Source organism: Sinocyclocheilus anshuiensis, unplaced genomic scaffold (assembly GCF_001515605.1).
Source record: "Sinocyclocheilus anshuiensis isolate Anshui unplaced genomic scaffold, SAMN03320099.WGS_v1.1 scaffold185, whole genome shotgun sequence".
Lineage (NCBI taxonomy): Eukaryota > Metazoa > Chordata > Actinopteri > Cypriniformes > Cyprinidae > Sinocyclocheilus > Sinocyclocheilus anshuiensis.
Genome location: NW_015539887.1, coordinates 406,398 through 425,443, shown reverse-complemented (window position 1 = coordinate 425,443; position 19,046 = coordinate 406,398). Strand labels below are relative to the sequence as shown.

The 19,046-nt window shown below is 37.2% G+C and overlaps 1 protein-coding gene across 7 annotated transcripts in view; it reads left to right on the top strand.

Moving 5' to 3' along the window:
* LOC107685529 (myosin-10-like) overlaps window positions 1-15,596 on the top strand; it is a 49,520-nt gene extending 33,924 nt beyond the window's left edge. For 5 of the 7 annotated variants that reach the window (XM_016482136.1, XM_016482133.1, XM_016482137.1 and 2 more), the window contains 18 exons: window positions 2,474-2,645; window positions 2,767-2,979; window positions 4,437-4,581; window positions 4,696-4,902; window positions 5,491-5,595; window positions 5,880-6,032; window positions 6,118-6,366; window positions 7,907-8,119; window positions 8,275-8,487; window positions 8,603-8,764; window positions 9,014-9,142; window positions 9,235-9,323; window positions 9,508-9,631; window positions 10,195-10,403; window positions 11,698-11,806; window positions 12,282-12,454; window positions 12,876-12,902; window positions 14,212-15,596. In XM_016482136.1, the coding sequence (XP_016337622.1) occupies window positions 2,474-2,645; window positions 2,767-2,979; window positions 4,437-4,581; window positions 4,696-4,902; window positions 5,491-5,595; window positions 5,880-6,032; window positions 6,118-6,366; window positions 7,907-8,119; window positions 8,275-8,487; window positions 8,603-8,764; window positions 9,014-9,142; window positions 9,235-9,323; window positions 9,508-9,631; window positions 10,195-10,403; window positions 11,698-11,806; window positions 12,282-12,454; window positions 12,876-12,902; window positions 14,212-14,401 (2,882 nt within the window). In that variant the 3' untranslated portion in view covers window positions 14,402-15,596. Of the gene's footprint in view, window positions 1-1,263; window positions 1,436-1,556; window positions 1,770-2,473; window positions 2,646-2,766; window positions 2,980-4,436; window positions 4,582-4,695; window positions 4,903-5,490; window positions 5,596-5,879; window positions 6,033-6,117; window positions 6,367-7,906; window positions 8,120-8,274; window positions 8,488-8,602; window positions 8,765-9,013; window positions 9,143-9,234; window positions 9,324-9,507; window positions 9,632-10,194; window positions 10,404-11,697; window positions 11,807-12,281; window positions 12,455-12,875; window positions 12,903-14,211 lie in introns of all 7 variants that reach the window. The other 2 variants (XM_016482138.1, XM_016482135.1) reach the window with 2 other exon arrangements.
* Window positions 15,597-19,046: the final 3,450 nt, after the last annotated feature.

Genomic DNA, 19,046 nt, shown 5'->3' with positions numbered 1-19,046 from the left:
AATGTGCATTGGCTCGTTTAGTTTACACTCGAAGTGGATTGGTCTCTCTAAGCGAGATCCCAATTCATCGGTCACCGACGTGACGTTGAAAGTGATCTACTGAAAGGGAATTATAGTTTCCACAGTAATATTAGCAAAACTGTATTCAACATTGATAATAATAGACAGATGCTAACAGATTAGCATATTAGAATGATATCTGAATGAACAAGCCTTGAATAATGGCTGCTGAAAATTCAGCTTTGTCATACAGGAATAAATTGCATTTTAAAATATATTAAAACAGAAAACAGTTATTTAAAATTGTAATAATATTTTGCGATATTGCTGTTTACTGTATTTTAATTAAATAAATTCAGCCTTGGTGAGACTTCTTTCAAAAATCTTACTCACCCCTTTTGAATGATAGTGTATCTCATGTCTCGTATATTTTTTTTTATGCATTAAACACAAAAAGAGGGATTTTTGATGAATATCTACGCATCTCCTTTCCATACAACAACAGTGGAGAACAAAAAACACTATAAAAGCACCATAAGAATAGTTTAAAAAGACTTCAGAAGACTTGTAAATAGCACACAAATCACATGAACTACTCTTATGGTGATTTTTTTTGTCCTTTTTGAACCTTGTCTTACATGTTCAATATGAACAAACATCTTGGTATGCAAAAGGACAGCATCAAGATTCTTAAAAAATTTTCCTTTCGTCTTCCATATAAAAATAACAGTTACTGGTATTGTTGGGGTTGGAATAGCATGATGGTAAATAAATAACTTTTTTTTTTATTTTGGGGTGGACTAATCCTTTATAAAAACACAAACAGGTACAAAAATGTATTTTCCTTTCTCTCAGAGCGTCTGAAGAGGGAAGAGCAAGGCCGTCTGGAACAGGAGAAGTGGAAGAGGCGGATGGGAGAACAAAAAACACTATAAAAGCACCATAAGAATAGTTTAAAAAGACTTCAGAAGACTTGTAAATAGCACACAAATCACATGAACTACTCTTATGGTGATTTTTTTTGTCCTTTTTGAACCTTGTCTTACATGTTCAATATGAACAAACATCTTGGTATGCAAAAGGACAGCATCAAGATTCTTAAAAAATTTTCCTTTCGTCTTCCATATAAAAATAACAGTTACTGGTATTGTTGGGGTTGGAATAGCATGATGGTAAATAAATAACTTTTTTTTTTATTTTGGGGTGGACTAATCCTTTATAAAAACACAAACAGGTACAAAAATGTATTTTCCTTTCTCTCAGAGCGTCTGAAGAGGGAAGAGCAGGGCCGTCTGGAACAGGAGAAGTGGAAGAGGAGGATGGAAGGAGAGGCAGTGGAGGCCCAAGAGCAGCTGTCTGACCAGAGCTTACTCGTCACTGAGCTGAGAGGCAGCCTGAGCCAAAGAGAGAAAGAGATCACCACACTACAGACACGGTACATGCACAAACATAAGTCTATCTTAAAGCGAATCCAGCCATGTAGCACAATGTAGCACAGCCACTTTAAGAAGTAATACTCCTTAACAATGACATCTCTTACATTTTCTCTCCCTCAGGCTGGAAGAAGAGGGGGCACGTCGTGCAGAGGCTCAGAGAGCCCTGAGAGAGGCCATGTCTCAGGTCTCTGAGCTTAAAGAGGAGGTGGACAATGAAAAAGGAATGAGGGAGAGAGCTGAGAAACAGAGGAGAGATCTGGGAGAGGAGTTAGAGGCGTTGAGGACTGAACTAGAAGATACATTGGACACTACAGCTGCTCAGCAAGAGCTCAGGTGTGTGTGTGTGTGCTATTTTAAATAATATTTAGTGAAAAGCTTTACATGCTTACTGAAAAAAAGGCATAAACTGTAGAACTAAAAGACAAATTTCGATATTAAATTGTCACGAAACAGTCAACTAGTGAGAAAATCACTATTAAATCCTTGTAAAAAAGAAATACACTTGAAAATAATACTTACTACAGAAATAATATACTTTAAAAATTTGTACAGAAGAACTCAGCGTAATGTTTTTGGACACTTAATGAATGTTAATTGCAAATAAATAAGATGTATGATAGTTTAAATTTATACAGTTCTATAAAAAATATAAAACTGTATAAATATACTTTTTTAAGTTTAAGTGTAATTAACTTAACTTCAGTATGCTATTTTGACCCACTTTAACAGGACTTAAGTACACTTTCATATATAATTTCATAATCACTTCTATTGTCTCTAAAATAGTGTACTGCCAAATGTAGTGACAAGCATTTATGGTAAACTACTCATTTTTAATGAAGCTTGTATTTAAATGTATGTGTAAATACACATTTGTAATGATAAAGTTGCAATTTAGTACATTTAAATATAGACACTATAACACACTACAGTTACTTTACTCAACACACTACTAAGTACTTTACATGTGCTTTATTATGTTGGTCAACATATCAACATAAGTGTACTTTAAAACAAAAACAAAATATTAAAACAAGAGCGTCTGAAGAGGGAAGAGCAGGGCCGTCTGGAACAGGAAAAGTGGAAGAGGCGGATGGAAGGAGAGGCAGTGGAGGCCCAAGAGCAGCTGTCTGACCAGAGCTTACTCGTCACTGAGCTGAGAGGCAGCCTGAGCCAAAGAGAGAAAGAGATCACCACACTACAGACACGGTACATGCACAAACATAAGTCTATCTTAAAGCGAATCCAGCCATGTAGCACAATGTAGCACAGCCACTTTAAGAAGTAATACTCCTTAACAATGACATCTCTTACATTTTCTCTCCCTCAGGCTGGAAGAAGAGGGGGCACGTCGTGCAGAGGCTCAGAGAGCCCTGAGAGAGGCCATGTCTCAGGTCTCTGAGCTTAAAGAGGAGGTGGACAATGAAAAAGGAATGAGGGAGAGAGCTGAGAAACAGAGGAGAGATCTGGGAGAGGAGTTAGAGGCGTTGAGGACTGAACTAGAAGATACATTGGACACTACAGCTGCTCAGCAAGAGCTCAGGTGTGTGTGTGTGTGTGTTTGTGTGCTATTTTAAATAATATTTAGTGAAAAGCTTTACATGCTTACTGAAAAAAAGGCATAAACTATAGAACTAAAAGACAAATTTCGATATTAAATTGTCACGAAATAGTCAACTAGTGAGAAAATCACTATTAAATCCTTGTAAAAAAGAAATACACTTGAAAATAATACTTACTACAGAAATAATATACTTTAAAAATTTGTACAGAAGAACTCAGCGTAATGTTTTTGGACACTTAATGAATGTTAATTGCAAATAAATAAGATGTATGATAGTTTAAATTTATACAGTTCTATAAAAAATATAAAACTGTATAAATATACTTTTTTAAGTTTAAGTGTAATTAACTTAACTTCAGTATGCTATTTTGACCCACTTTAACAGGACTTAAGTACACTTTCATATATAATTTCATAATCACTTCTATTGTCTCTAAAATAGTGTACTGCCAAATGTAGTGACAAGCATTTATGGTAAACTACTCATTTTTAATGAAGCTTGTATTTAAATGTATGTGTAAATACACATTTGTAATGATAAAGTTGCAATTTAGTACATTTAAATATAGACACTATAACACACTACAGTTACTTTACTCAACACACTACTAAGTACTTTACATGTGCTTTATTATGTTGGTCAACATATCAACATAAGTGTACTTTAAAACAAAAACAAAATATTAAAACAATGATTTGATTTTGTACTTTAATTGCAAATAAATAAGATGTATGATAGTTTAAATTTATACAGTTCTATAAAAAATATAAAACTGTATAAATATACTTTTTTAAGTTTAAGTGTAATTAACTTAACTTCAGTATGCTATTTTGACCCACTTTAACAGGACTTAAGTACACTTTCATATATAATTTCATAATCACTTCTATTGTCTCTAAAATAGTGTACTGCCAAATGTAGTGACAAGCATTTATGGTAAACTACTCATTTTTAATGAAGCTTGTATTTAAATGTATGTGTAAATACACATTTGTAATGATAAAGTTGCAATTTAGTACATTTAAATATAGACACTATAACACACTACAGTTACTTTACTCAACACACTACTAAGTACTTTACATGTGCTTTAGTATGTTGGTCAACATATCAACATAAGTGTACTTTAAAACACAACAAAATATTAAAACAATGATTTGATTTTGTACTTTAAAACCTTTAATTGTGCATTTTTTAAATGTATACTTAAGTGTTCTTAAAGACAGTATAGTTTCATGATACACACTTATGTGGCCTTTTATTTATTTAATATTATATTACCAACAAGTACAATTGAAAAATATATATATTTTAAGATTTGAAGTACACTTCAAGTGCATATTCATTACAATTATCAGAAGGGTAGACTTTATTTAAAGGCAGGCATTTTGGACAACTTAATTTATCCTGATTTTAAGCATGTGTGTTTGTTTAGGTCTCGCCGTGAGGCTGAATTAGGAGAGCTTCAGAGATGTTTGGAGGAGGAGACCCGTCGTCATGAAGCCCAGCTGTCGGAGCTCCGCATCAAACACACCGCTGCTATAGACTCCCTACAGGAGCAGCTGGATAACGCCAAGAGAGTGCGTCTCTTAGTGTTTACGTCTAATGCAACATGTTTACAAGCTGTTGTTACACTGGGAAGTCAGGTTTGTATTTGTAAGTTGCCAACCTTTGAGGTGCATGTGTGTTCACAGTCCCGTCAGTCTCTGGAGAAGGCGAAGGCCATTCTGGAGGAGGAGCGCATGAACCTGAGTGCTGAGCTGAAGACTTTACAGGGAGGGAAGATGGAGAGCGAGAGGGGCAGAAAGCGAGCAGAGGGACAGTTACAGGAACTCAACGCACGCCTCGCACAGGCTGAGAGAGAAAGAGAGGAGCGAGAGGAGCGACTCAGTAAACTCCAGGTAGAAATGGGCCTTTCAACTAAGGCCACTAATTTCACAGTCAATATCTTGGTTTATGGAAAATAAACTGTTTTTTTCTGGTGGGCACCAGGGAAATCTAATTCATGTAAACTCGGTTTGTGTTTTGGGCCAATTTTTGCAGTTGAAATCCAGAAATCTGTTTAAATGGGATTCTATGCGATTGGTAGTTTCGCATGAGGGCAAAAGATTTCCCCTTGCAGATTTTGCAGTGGGTTCAAGTTGGTTAAGTGAATTAGTTGCGTTGATCAATGGAAAACTACTTGGTTTGAAAGTGAGTTCTCTGTGAGCTATGCTTCATACAGTACATTGCTACACTATTGACAGTAGACAATGGCAAAAAAGCTTTTTTGCCCACAAAATTTAACGGAAATCCTTCCCCTTTCTGGAAAATCTAGCTTAAGCTGGTAGCTGTTTTGATACATGGTATCTGGTTTCTAGTTGGTCCAAACTGGTCATTAGCTGGTCCAAGCTGGTAATTGGCTGGTTTACCAATCACAATGTTACAAACGAACCAATAAATCAAACCAGTTTTAAAAACATCCAAACACTGAATTCTCTCCCTCTCAGTCGGAGCTCGAGTCTCTGTCCAGTTCCCTGTCCTCATCTGAGTCCAAATCTCACCGCCTAAGTAAGGAGGTCAGCAGTCTGGAGAGCCAACTACATGATGTGCAGGTAACTTGTGTGTGTGTTTTAATTTGCTCTCTTCCGCTACATATTAATAGGCTCATGGGACTTAACTGAACTGCTTTTGAAGAAACACATTGTATGATGGTTGGATGGATGAATAGGAAATTAAATACTCCAGAGGTTCGCCGCACACTCTGATTGTTGTTATATATTAAAGCAGATCTTAGAGACTGTGATGTCTCTCTGCGACTGTGAATATGATGGCTTCTTAAGCATGCTTAATGTGTGTGTGTGTGTGTGTGTGTGTGTGTGTGTGTATTATTTTTTAGGAGCTACTGCAGGAAGAGACACGGCAGAAGTTGGCGCTGGGCTCACGTGTGCGTGCTCTAGAGGAAGAAAAAGCTGGATTGATGGAGAGACTAGAGGAGGAGGAGGAGAAGACCAGAGAACTTACACGCCAGATTCAGAACCACACACAACAGGTACACGTCCATTTTTCACCCAACTAAAAATCTGTTGTTTTATCTTTACTCTGTTTTATGATGTTATGTTTATGTGTCCATGCAGCTGTCTGATCTAAAGAGGCAGACAGAGGAAGTGAATTCAGCGGTGGAGGTCGGGGAGGAGGCCAGGAGGAAGATGCAGAGAGAGCTGGAGAACGCCATACAGAGAGAGAGAGCCAAAGAAGAAGAGAAAGAACGCATAGAGAGACAGAAAGAACGGCTGAGAGAAGAGATAGAGGACATGACAATTGCTTTGCAGAGAGAAAGACAGAACTGCACTGCTCTGGAGAAACGACAGAAGAAATTTGATCAGGTACAGTAGGAAACACAGAGGGGGAGGGATGGATAGTTGGATGGATGGATGGATAGATGTTAGAATGACTGGATGGTTGGAAGGATGGATTGACTGGATAAATGGACTGACTGGTGGATCGAAGGGTTGGATGGATGGTTCGACTGAATGAATGCATGCATAGAGAGATGGATGGAATGATGAATAGATTGAGTGGTGAATGGAATGATGGATTGATTGACTGGTGGATGGAAGGATTAACTGATGGGATGGTGGAGGGATGGATGGTTTGACTTGATGAATGGATACATGAATGGATTCACTTGGATGGCTGGAGAGATGGAAGGAATAATGGATGCATTGACTGGTGGGTGGGTGGATGGATGAATGTTAGATAGATTGACTGGTGAATGGATGGATGGATAGATTGACTGGTGAATGGATGGATGATAAATGGACGGACAGATGGATGGATGGATGGATGGATAGATTGACTGGTGAATGGATGGATTGATGGATGATAAATGGACGGATGGATGGATGGATAGATTGACTGGTGAATGGATGGATGGATTGATGGATGATAAATGGATGGATGGATGGACTGATGAATGGATTGAACTGTGTGGGTGGATGGATGGATGATAAATGGACGGATGGATGGATGATAAATGGATTAAATGATGGATGGATTGAATGGTGGATGGATGGATGATAAATGGACGGATGGATGGATAGATTGACTGGTGGATGGATGGATGATAAATGGATGAAATGATGGATGGATTGAATGGTGGATGGATGGATGGATGGATGGATGGATGGAATGATGGATAGAATGACTGGTGGATGGATGGATGATAAATGGAAGGATGATGGATGGATAGATTAACTGGTGGATGGATGGATGGATGATAAATGGAAGTATGTATGGATAGAATTGAACTGTGTGGGTGGATGGATGGATGATAAATGGAAGGATGATGGATGGATAGATTAACTGGTGGATGGATGGATGGATGATAAATGGAAGGATGATGGATGGATAGATTAACTGGTGGATGGATGGATGGATGATAAATGGAAGGATGATGGATGGATGGATAGAATGACTGGTGGATGGATGGATGATAAATGGAAGGATGATGGATGGATAGATTAACCGGTGGATGGATGGATGGATGATAAATGAAAGTATGTATGGATAGATTAAATGGTGGATAGATAGATAGATGGATGGATTGACTGGTGGAAGGATGGATGGATGAATGGATGATAAATGGAAGGATGGATGGATGGATAGATTAACTGGTGGATGGATGGAATGATGTATAGAATGACTGGTGGATGGATGGATGAAGGGATGATAAATGGAAGTATGTATGGATAGATTAAATGGTGGATAGATAAATGGATGGATTGGCTGGTGGAAGGATGGATGGACAGATTGGCTGGCTGATGATGGATAGATGGTTGGATTGGCTGTGGTAAAAAGTAAAAAGCCTTGAAAATGAGAAGTGCAGCTCAAGACATTCATCACCCTTTGACCTTTAACCTTCAGTGTTTGGCAGAGGAGAAAGCAGTTAGTGCTCGGCTGCTGGAGGAACGGGACCGCGCAGAGGCAGAGAGTCGAGAGAAGGAGACACGTTTCCTGTCTCTCTCAAGGGCATTGCAGGAAGCAACAGAGCAGAGAGATGAGCTGGAGAGAACCAATAAGCAGCTCCGTCTGGAGATGGAGCAGCTCGTCAATGCCCAAGATGACGTGGGCAAAAATGTACAGCTTGCTTTTTACCAATGCACTCATATAATATTTATTAACATTTATTTATTAATATTTATTTATAGCATAGTAATAACAAGAGCTTATTCTGTTCTAAAATAATTATGTTTTTCTTTCTTTATGTGTTTCCCTTTGTCACGCCTCTTCAGGTTCATGAGCTAGAACGTTCTCGACGGGCTTTGGAAACAGAAGCCCAGTCTCTGAAAGAACAGACCCAGGAGCTGGAGGATGAGCTGGCAGAAGCCGAGAACGCTCGCCTCAGACTGGAAGTCACCCTTCAGGCTCTTAGAGCTCAGTTTGAGAGAGAGATCAGCACTAAAGAGGAGAAAGGGGAAGAAAAGAGGAGAGCACTCAACAAACAGGTAACTGCCTTCAGCAGAACGAAGAAGTGAAGCGATGAGATACTATTTGAAAAGAATTGATCTTAACCTCCTTTTCTCTCCTGCTCTATATTTGTTTCTTCTATCACTTGTTCAGGTGCGAGAACTTGAAACAATGCTTGAAGAGGAGAAGACTCAGAGAGCTCAGGCTTTGACTGTCAAAAAACAACTGGAGACAGAGCTGCAGGAGGCTGAGGCTCAGGTGGAAGCAGCCAATCGGGGCAGAGAGGAAGCACTAAGACAGATGAAACGTCTCCAGGTTCGTCAGTTTAATTAATCATTATATAAACCACAATAAATGATAAAAATGGGTTGCTGCGAGTTGAGTGATTATAACTAGTTGTGTATCAGAAGTGATGTTTGGAATATTTATTGGAAACCAAAAGGCCAGATTTCATTAAAATAAACCAAAGTAGTCGTAAAAAATTGATGAATCTGATTTGGCCTGCAGGCTGACAGCTGAAGAGCCCTGATGTGAATATTCAGTGTGTTCCTGTGTGTTTTTCAGACTCAGATGAAGGAGCTTATTCGTGAGCTTGATGAGACCAAGTTGGCTCGAGACGAGATTGTTGCCCAGTCAAAGGACAGCGAGAAACGGCTGCAAACGCTGGAAGCAGAACTATTACAGCTGACAGAGGTGTGTTGCTCTGCCTGTGTAATCCAGAAGATGTTTTAACTGTTTTGAGTCTCTTATTCTTTTTTTTTGCTCTTCTTTTGACATTCTCTCAGGAGCTGGCTGTTTCTGAGAGGCAGCGGAGACAGGCCCAACAGGAGAGAGATGAACTGGCAGATGAAATCGTCAACAGTACAACTGGAAAGTCAGTATCTGTGCTTGTGCTGAGGTCCAGTGATGATGAAATTAAAATTTCCCCATTCTTACTTTCTTAATACATGTTCCTTGTCTTATTGTGCACAATTCATAGGTCCACATTATTGAACTCTAGGCCTGTTTATTAAAAAAGTAAATAGGATTCATGTTGTGATACTTCGTTTCCCCTGCAGATCTGCACTGTTGGAAGAGAAGAGGCGTCTTGATGCCAGAATCACTCAGCTGGAGGAAGAGTTGGAGGAGGAACAAAGTAATGCTGAACTACTAGCCGAGAGGCAGAGGAAGAGCACCTTACAGGTAGACAACGAAACACACAAACACAGTTTTAACTGTTTTGAGTCTCTTATTCTTTTTTTTTGCTCTTCTTTTGACATTCTTTCAGGAGCTGGCTGTTTCTGAGAGGCAGCGGAGACAGGCCCAACAGGAGAGAGATGAACTGGCAGATGAAATCGTCAACAGTACAACTGGAAAGTCAGTATCTGTGCTTGTGCTGAGGTCCAGTGATGATGAAATTAAAATTTCCCCATTCTTACTTTCTTAATACATGTTCCTTGTCTTATTGTGCACAATTCATAGGTCCACATTATTGAACTCTAGGCCTGTTTATTAAAAAAGTAAATAGGATTCATGTTGTGATACTTCGTTTCCCCTGCAGATCTGCACTGTTGGAAGAGAAGAGGCGTCTTGATGCCAGAATCACTCAGCTGGAGGAAGAGTTGGAGGAGGAACAAAGTAATGCCGAACTACTAGCCGAGAGGCAGAGGAAGAGCACCTTACAGGTAGACAAAGAAACACACAAACACACACTATACTACCAGACAAACACACAGAGACAGAGCCTTTCTCTCTGTTTCTGTTAGGTTGAGACACTTACAGTCCAGTTATCTGGAGAGAGGACGCTGGCACAGAAGAGCGAGAGCGCACGAGAGACTCTGGAGAGGCAGAATAAAGAGCTGAAAACTCGTCTCAGTGAGATGGAGGGGGCTGTGAAGGGAAAACATCGCCTCAGTGTCGTCGCCCTGGAGGCCAAGATAGAATCTGTGGAGGAACAACTGGAGCAGGAGAGACAGTAAGAAAAGTCATATTGATTGTTATAGCATTTTATACAATGCAGATTGCTTCAAAGCCACTTCACATTAATAAACAGGAAAATAAAATTGTTAATGTTGTAAGATTTGTCAGTTATGACTTTACAGTTTTCAACTGTAAAGCAGCTCTACTGAAGATAATAGTGTCAATATCTTGCTCAATTTAGTTCAAAGTTGTTTCAATTCGGTTCAGTAACTGTCAGTGTTGCAACGTGCATAAGTTATAAAACAAGTTCAATTCAGCTATTAGAAGCTCTGCAGAAGGCAAAAGTTTCATTCAGCTCAAGTTTTCAACTGTAAAGCAGCTCTACTGAAGATAATAGTGTCAATATCTTGCTCAATTTAGTTCAAAGTTGTTTCAATTCGGTTCAGTAACTGTCAGTGTTGCAACGTGCATAAATTATAAAACAAGTTCAATTCAGCTATTAGAAGCTCTGCAGAAGGCAAAAGTTTCATTATTCAGCTCGAGTAAGTTCAGTGTTGATTCAATTCAGTTCAATAACAGTGACGATGTTGAAATGATGTTCTCATCTGATAGTGTCAGTACAGTTAAATCAGTAATTTTATTGAATATGAATGGTCTTTTAAACCCCTTATTGCATGAAAAACAAAACATAAAAACGAGAAGTAGCAGAATGTCAGAACTGTTCTTTTACTTACAGTTCAGGTTGAGATCTAAACGGGATGAAAAGTTTCATTAAAAGTATTATAAAAGTGGCCTATACGACTTACATGTAATATTCAATGTGTTTGGAAGCCATTTGATAGCTTTGTGTGACAAACAAACTCAAATTATTCACTAAAAATCAAGCTTGATAGCCATGGGTTACTATTAAATTTCATTGTATCTACAAGAGCATACAGTTTCTAAAAAAGCAAGAAAATGATGACAGATTTTTTTAGTGAATTATTTTTTAAGGATCTAAATTTACTGTAAAGATCAAACCAGCAATGTGACTGTTTTGTGTGTCTTCTCTCCCTTTTCTCCCTTCCTAGGGAGCGAGCCATGGCCAATAAGCTTGTGAGGAAAACAGAGAAGTTTGATAGCTTTGTGTGACAAACAAACTCAAATTATTCACTAAAAATCAAGCTTGATAGCCATGGGTTACTATTAAATTTCATTGTATCTACAAGAGCATACAGTTTCTAAAAAAGCAAGAAAATGATGACAGATTTTTTTAGTTAATTATTTTTTAAGGATCTAAATTTACTGTAAAGATCAAACCAGCAATGTGACTGTTTCGTGTGTCTTCTCTCCCTTTTCTCCCTTCCTAGGGAGCGAGCCATGGCTAATAAGCTTGTGAGGAAAACAGAGAAGAAACTGAAAGAAGTTCTGATACAGGTGGAAGATGAAAGGAGACATGCAGATCAGTATAGAGAACAGGTACTCCTAAAAAAAAAATCATTAGTGCTTCTCAGACTGGAGAACTGTGTAGGATTTAGGCCTTCTTTAAAGCAATTCTCCATACAACATTTGTAGATCAGCCAAATCAATCAGCATGAGATAAATCACATTAAAACAGTCCAAAATGATTATGAAATTAACTAGCAACATTAAGGAAAAAAAGGTAAAAGGCAAAGGTAAAATACTGTGTAGCTCGTGGGAATGAATGAACTCATCCCACAAAGCATTGCTAATTATCGATTCAGTCTGTATTTCTTCTTTTAAATGCATTTTCTTATCAGAAACATAATTGCTTATCTCTACAACAGCTTATATTACATAACATAAGTAGCTAATGCTACCTTGCCAGCCTTCATTAACTTACAAAAACTCATCACATGATTTGCAGGATGCATAGGGTGATGGGTAGTATAGTACACATGGACTTGTACATGTGTACTCTCTCTTTTTGTAGTTGGATAAATCTATGGGACGTCTCCGTCAGCTGAAGAGGCAGTTAGAGGAGGTGGAGGAAGAGAACTCTCGCTCCAACGCTCAGCGCAGGAAGCTACAGCGAGAGCTGGAGGAAATGAGCGACAGCATGCAGAGCATGAACCGCGAGCTCAACACTCTCCGTTCCCAACTCAGGTAAAGATTAGGATGGTTATGACAGTGCTATTTTAAGTATAAAATTCAAAGAGAGCAACACCGTGTCCTAACCAGACAGCAAAAAAGCAACAAGCAGCCCAGACCATGACAAGACATTTTGCTAGTCACTTGGTATAATTTTTTTTACAGTATGTAGCAAATATCTCCTCTAATTGGCTGTGACTGTCATGTTTGGCAGCAGTTTGCATTCAGTGTGAACAGAAAAAATAGGAAACTTACGACATGTTGTGCTTATAGGACAGTGAAAGATCCAGTCATTCTGTTCATACATAAATATATGTGCATGTCATCAAACCATTTCTTCACTGTATGTGCATGTTTCATTCACTCATTGACTCATCTAATTTGTCTGATTGTGTGTCCATCCATATTTGTCTGTTTGTCTCCTACACCCACTCAGCGTCACAGAACGGCAGAAGTCAGAACAGTAGGTTTTCATGTGTGACCATTGTGTGCTTTATGTTCCTCTCTGAGCAATTATCCTTTCTCCTCTTGATTCTAGTGGTGTGTAGAGGTGCCCTGTTGAGACTGTATAGGGGTGTAGAGGTGCCCTTTTTTAGTCCTTTGTAACTGATTTATTCAGAAGCATATAAAGATGGTGTAGTCTACATTGAATTGTGGGTCACTTCCTGTTTATAGATGGTGATGAATCACAGATTCTCTCTTCCACCAATCATAGACTTAGTTTCACTCTTTCAGCATCCTCTTTTTTTCCTTTCTTTCTTCCAGTTTGTAATCAGTGAACCCAAAAAGTATTTGGACACTTAATTGGGCAACAAAATATCAAAACAAGTTATTTTGTATTGATTTGTTTTCTTGTGTTTATAGGACAAAATGTGTTAAAGCAAACCATCTGACAAAAACGTTATTACACTGTATTTTGGCTTGTGTTTTTTGTTGTGTTTTGCTTGTTTTGTTTATTGGACAAAACATCTTAAAGCAATAGGCTATTTTGGCTTGTGTTGTTTTTTGTGCGTTTATAGCATTGGTCTCAAACTCAATTCCTGGGGCCTGTTTCATAAAACAAGTTTACCAAATAAGCCAGGTTTATTTCAGTTAGTCTGACTTATTGCCAGTTGATGTGGTTCAAAATAAGTCAGACTAACTGCAATAAGCCTGGATTATTTGGTAAACTTGTTTTATGAAACAAAACCCTGGAGGGCCACAGCTCTGCACAGTTTAGCTCCAACCCTAATCAAACACACCTGATCCAGCAAATCAAGGTCTTCAGGATCACTAGAAACTTCCAAGCAGGTGTGATTTGGAGCTGTTTGGAGCTAAACTCTGCAGAGCTGTGGCCCTCCAGGAATTGAGTTTGAGACCACTGGTTTATAGGATAAAACATGTTCAAACAAACAATTTGACAAAAATGTTATTAAACAGTATTTTGGCTTTTGTTATGTTTATAGGACAGTTGTTTTAAAGCAAAATGTTGTTTTTGACAAAAAAAAAATGTTATTACACTATTTTGGCATGTTTGTTTTTGTGTGTTTTGTTTTTATAGGATAAAACATTTTAAAGCAAAACATTTGACAAAAAAGTTATTACACTGTAAAAAATATTGTCAAATAACTTCTGATCTAAACAACTATAGTGTGAAAATGTCTAGAAAAGTCCAAACTTGCTTTGATATTTTGTGTCGAATGCATATATAATGTTTTGGGGACACTGTATATGTATATTATATTTTGTGTATGAATTGCAGTGAATTCTCTATTTCTGTGTTTGTGTCTCAGGCGAGCTCCGCTCCCTATCTCCATGCGTGCTGGCCGCAGGGCTCTGGTGGATGACCTTTCTCAGGAGAACTCTGATTCTGAGGATCCAGGTGCTTCTCCCACCCCGTCCAGCGGCCCGCCGGGTACCCCCACACCCTCAGACAACACCCTGGGCCCCCCTCCTCCATACAGCCTTACCGACGCTGAATAAGAAGGGGAGAGTGCGATAGATGGACAGTTTTACTGGTTTAACTTACATAGCTTTTGCAATCGTACACATAACAGAACATCCGTGCTGTCACACATAACTTGAAACTAGTTCATGTGATTTATTGATTTTAAATGAACAGATTAGCATGCAAGATGGAGAAAGACTGATGCAGTACTCTTATGGTACTATTTAAACTAAGCAAGCAGTGAGTAAAGACTGCAGTTTTTAAGTTGAGGAGAAAAGAAAACGACATTTCCCAGCATTCCTTGGGAAATACAAGTACTGTATATCGATGCAGTATATCAGGCTTGTTGTGGCAAAATTATGACGGCCATCTCAAGCTCTCTCTCAATCAATCAAAAGCCATGTGTTTAGGAGAAATTTGCATGTTGATGGCAATCAAAGGCCATCGGGTATTGCACAGATGATCCACGATCAGGCTAAAATGCATCATCAAGCCATCAAACCCTCAAAGCACTGAGAAACTTTCTCTCTCTCACTCCTAAAATAATGTAATGTTTTAAGAAATTGAGAGTTGAACAGGATCAAGGATGTCTCTTTGGTATTTTAGAATATCTCTGTGTTTAAATTTTAAAAGTGATCGCTCTACTTCAGATAAATAGACAACAATGCTTTTTGTTATACATAATTAGGCAGAGATGATGATTATGGAAGCCCATTTCCACCCCAGTAAAGAAAAAAAAGGTAATTGCAATTTTATGTCACTACCTCAAATTTGATTCTCATAATTGTGACTTTATATCTCACAATTTGACTATACCTTAAAATTGTGACTGTATATGTCACAAATGCAAGTTTGTTTTTCTCAATTGCGACTTTATAACTCACAATGTGACATTATATCTCAAAATGTGACTTCATATCTCACAGTGTGACTTCATATCTTGCGATTTCAATTTTCTCTTTAAACATTGTCACTTTACATCTCACAAACAAGTTTGTTTTTTACAATTGCATTTTTATAACTCGCATTGTGGTGTTATATCTCAAAATGTGACTATATCTCACGCCGTGACTTTATATCTCGCAGCTGCGAGTTTGTTTCCACTAATTGTGACTTTGTAACTTGAAATTTGACCTAATGTCTTTCTATCGTGCAGTATGACTTTATGGGCCAGATTTACTAAACAGGGCAAATTAGCGTTAGAGAGCAATTCCATAAAAGCGCCAATGGGAGGGGAAAATTCTGCAGGTTATTTACTGACAAGATGCACATTAAAAAACACAGACGCAACATCTCATTTCCATAATGACCTGCGCAATCTACCAAGAGCAGGGCAAATTAATGCCTGCTTTAAGACATGCTTTGTTTGGGCGTTAAATAATGGTGCAAATACCAGTGAATTTTCGAGCGCATGTAAATCGGTGCGTGATTATTTTAAATACTTACCTTCCATAAATTTACAGATTGAAAGAGAAACTCCTACAAATGCATATTAAATAAGGTGAGTCGCAAAAATAACTGCGTCCACACCTTTTCAGCGCTAATTTCCCACTGCGTGTCTTTGGTAAATCCTGACAGTCGTTTTTTTAACTCCAAATGAGGGTTTGTGCTGGCGCAAGCTGATAGTAAATCTGGCCCTATATCTCATAATTGTGACTTTATATCTCACAGCGTGACTTTATTTCTTATTTTAAACTTTGTCACAGTTATCTTTTTGATTTTTTACTCTGAGGTAAAAAGGGGCTTCCATAGATGGCAATTTACATGCACAAAGCTATGATTGTATAAAACAAAGACAAGCAAGTGAGAAAGAGAAAAATGCTTTTCTATTAAATTAATATGCTACAAATTTGAGCTGTCCATTATAGCTTTTACATCTTAGCCATAACCTGACCATAAGGAAAAAAATGAGGATACAGAAAATAAAAAAAAATGCATAAAAGGTCAAACAGATACTGGACTTATAGCAGAAAACAAAAGAAAAGCAGCCAAAGCTGACAGATTTCATCTCCATGTAGATTTAACAGTAACGATATTTGAAATATACCTGCTGTGATCTCATTCAAACTTTAGTATTCAGTTCAACTCCCTATTGAGTTCAGGGTATCTGTGCTGCAGATCGAACCCTCTTAGATACTGTGCGTAGATAGTTAGGTAGCTCTAAAGGGATGCTTTTGTTAGTAGTGACATAGATAGGTAGTTAGGATTTCTTAATTTATGTCTTAACACATTGGCTCCAGTTTCAGACTACTGACTTGTTGTAATTTTGATCAAATAAGAGAATTCCAGTATGCAGTCTATTTATTTTGTTTTGTATTGATTTTTTGTCTGCACATAGACATGTCATGGTTGTTGTATAGTTTGCAGTCTTAAGTGAAAACGAGGCGAAATGAAAGAGAATTTGAGGGTAAGGATGGGTTTACAATTAGCAGGGTATCAGTCAGTAACACTGGACAGAATAAAAAATACATTTTCACTAAATAAGCTGCAGCGGACCTCAAAGAATATAACACATCAAACTCAAATACATCCGTCAATATGGTTTTGGCACTGGGCAAGAGTGAGAAGTCTGTTGTTATCAGGATTTCTGGGAGTTTCTATGTCATGGTGTGAACTTGGAAGATATAAACATATAATATCTTGCCTGTTTTCCCAGGGTTTGAAGGCTGCTAGTTATTACTTATCTCATTATATCAATGTAACTTTTTTTTTTTTTGAATCAAAAGGACATATTGTATTTTTGTTTGTTCATTTTTGAATGTGGTAAATATTTATGGATCAAAGCATTTGTTACACACAATCTGGGGCGTATGGATGACTAAAGGGACATTATTTTAGCTGTATGCATGTCAACAGTGCCTGTAGAGTCCATTGAAAATCAGTGAAATAATAAGAACGAGGTCTGGAATTTGATAAATAAATTGCAATATTAGGTCTCCCTGAACAGCAATCTGACTCAGACATCCTTCTCATAGATACTTTTTAGATTACAGTTGCTGATTGGTTCTGAAATGTTTTTTTTTTTAATTGATGAATTCATGACAAATGAAAGTTTCCTTAACCTTCACTACACGCAAGTCTCTAATATTGTCATTCATAGATATTGTATGGTGATGAGCATTTTAATACACTGCTCCTGACTTACACATGCTAAACTGTGAATAATAATCGTTTGTCACCATTAAGTATTAGAACATATTTAAGATCTGTTCAGCCTGTGAAATTACAATTTGATTTGCTGATGCACTGAGGAGTTTATTACACTGTTATTACCGCAGTTATTAATACCGCAACAGTATCTGTCCTATAAATCGGAAAGCAGGGTTTTCGTACTAGATCATCACTGTACGTAAAATGTCTGTAATAGGTTATATAGATTCATTTTGATACTTGAATTGTTTTATTTGCCCCAATAATGTTTCATTTAATGTATTTTTAAAATTCTGATCTCTAGAATCAAGATGGAATTGTATTTAGTTGTAAAATGTTGACTGAAAGGGAGGAAACCACGCTGTTAAGACAAAAGGATAGGAGCGCACACACAAGCCAAAAAAAAACAAACATTGTTTTTATTCTGCTTATTTGTCCATGTTCCTAAATTACATCTGCCTATAATCTGACTGTTTGCCTTTCAAGCAGCTCAACATTGCTGCTAAAAATGTGGTTTGTCACTGACAAATGTACAAGTCATTTTAATTGATTTGTACAAGATTTGCAGAGCTGTTCAAACTCAAAAAATCAATTTGGAGAGCATTCGAATTCAAAAACCAGTCGTATTTCTCTGAATCCTAAATTTTAGGTTAATAAATGAGCCTCGTTATACTTAACCTGTGCTTTATAATGCAGCTTTGAACCGGTGTGAGATGAGTGGACAATAGCAGAGAATATGTATGAAAAGGAATTAAAACTCCAGCGGAGAAACATGTTTGTATCTGAAGTGTTTCCGAAGAGGACTGTGTGCTTTTTTGCATTTGTGGAACTTGAATTTTTAACCATGTTGTTCATTTGATCTTTTGCTTTATTTTGCTATAATGATAAATTGAGACTGGGGTGAATTTTAATATACCATTGGTTTTGAAATCAGTGTGGTTTATTTTCACACTAACACACTATCGATTCACCATCAGCATAGTGCCACATAAAATTACAACGAAGGAATCAAATTAATCATCAGTTTATTAACCAAAAATAGAAATCACAGTTGAATTGGACAAATTATTAGACATTTAAAATAGTTTTACAGTATGCTAAGTTTAAAAACATGGTTATATCTAAAAATAAAATAAACTAATAGTAAATGAATAAATAAATTAATCAATAAATCGCTTTTCAAATGAATAAATAAATAGATATTTAAAACTTAATTTTACATTTAAAAGCGTAGTTAAGTATAACAATAAATCACTTTAAATTGATAAATAAACAGACTTTTAAAATTCCAAAGTTTAATTCATGTTCATAATGTAACTTAAACGCAAAAATAAAATAATATATTAATAACTTTTAAAGCAATTTTTTAAGCCTGTCCAACCATATTGGACCAAAGATAATGAAACACTGAACTGATGGCCAGTCCATCACAGGGCTCTTTAAATACAATAATTTGACATTTGAAAAGTAAATTGATCCATTTAAATAATTGATTTTTTTGTATTATGTTCCAATACTCATACAGTTTTT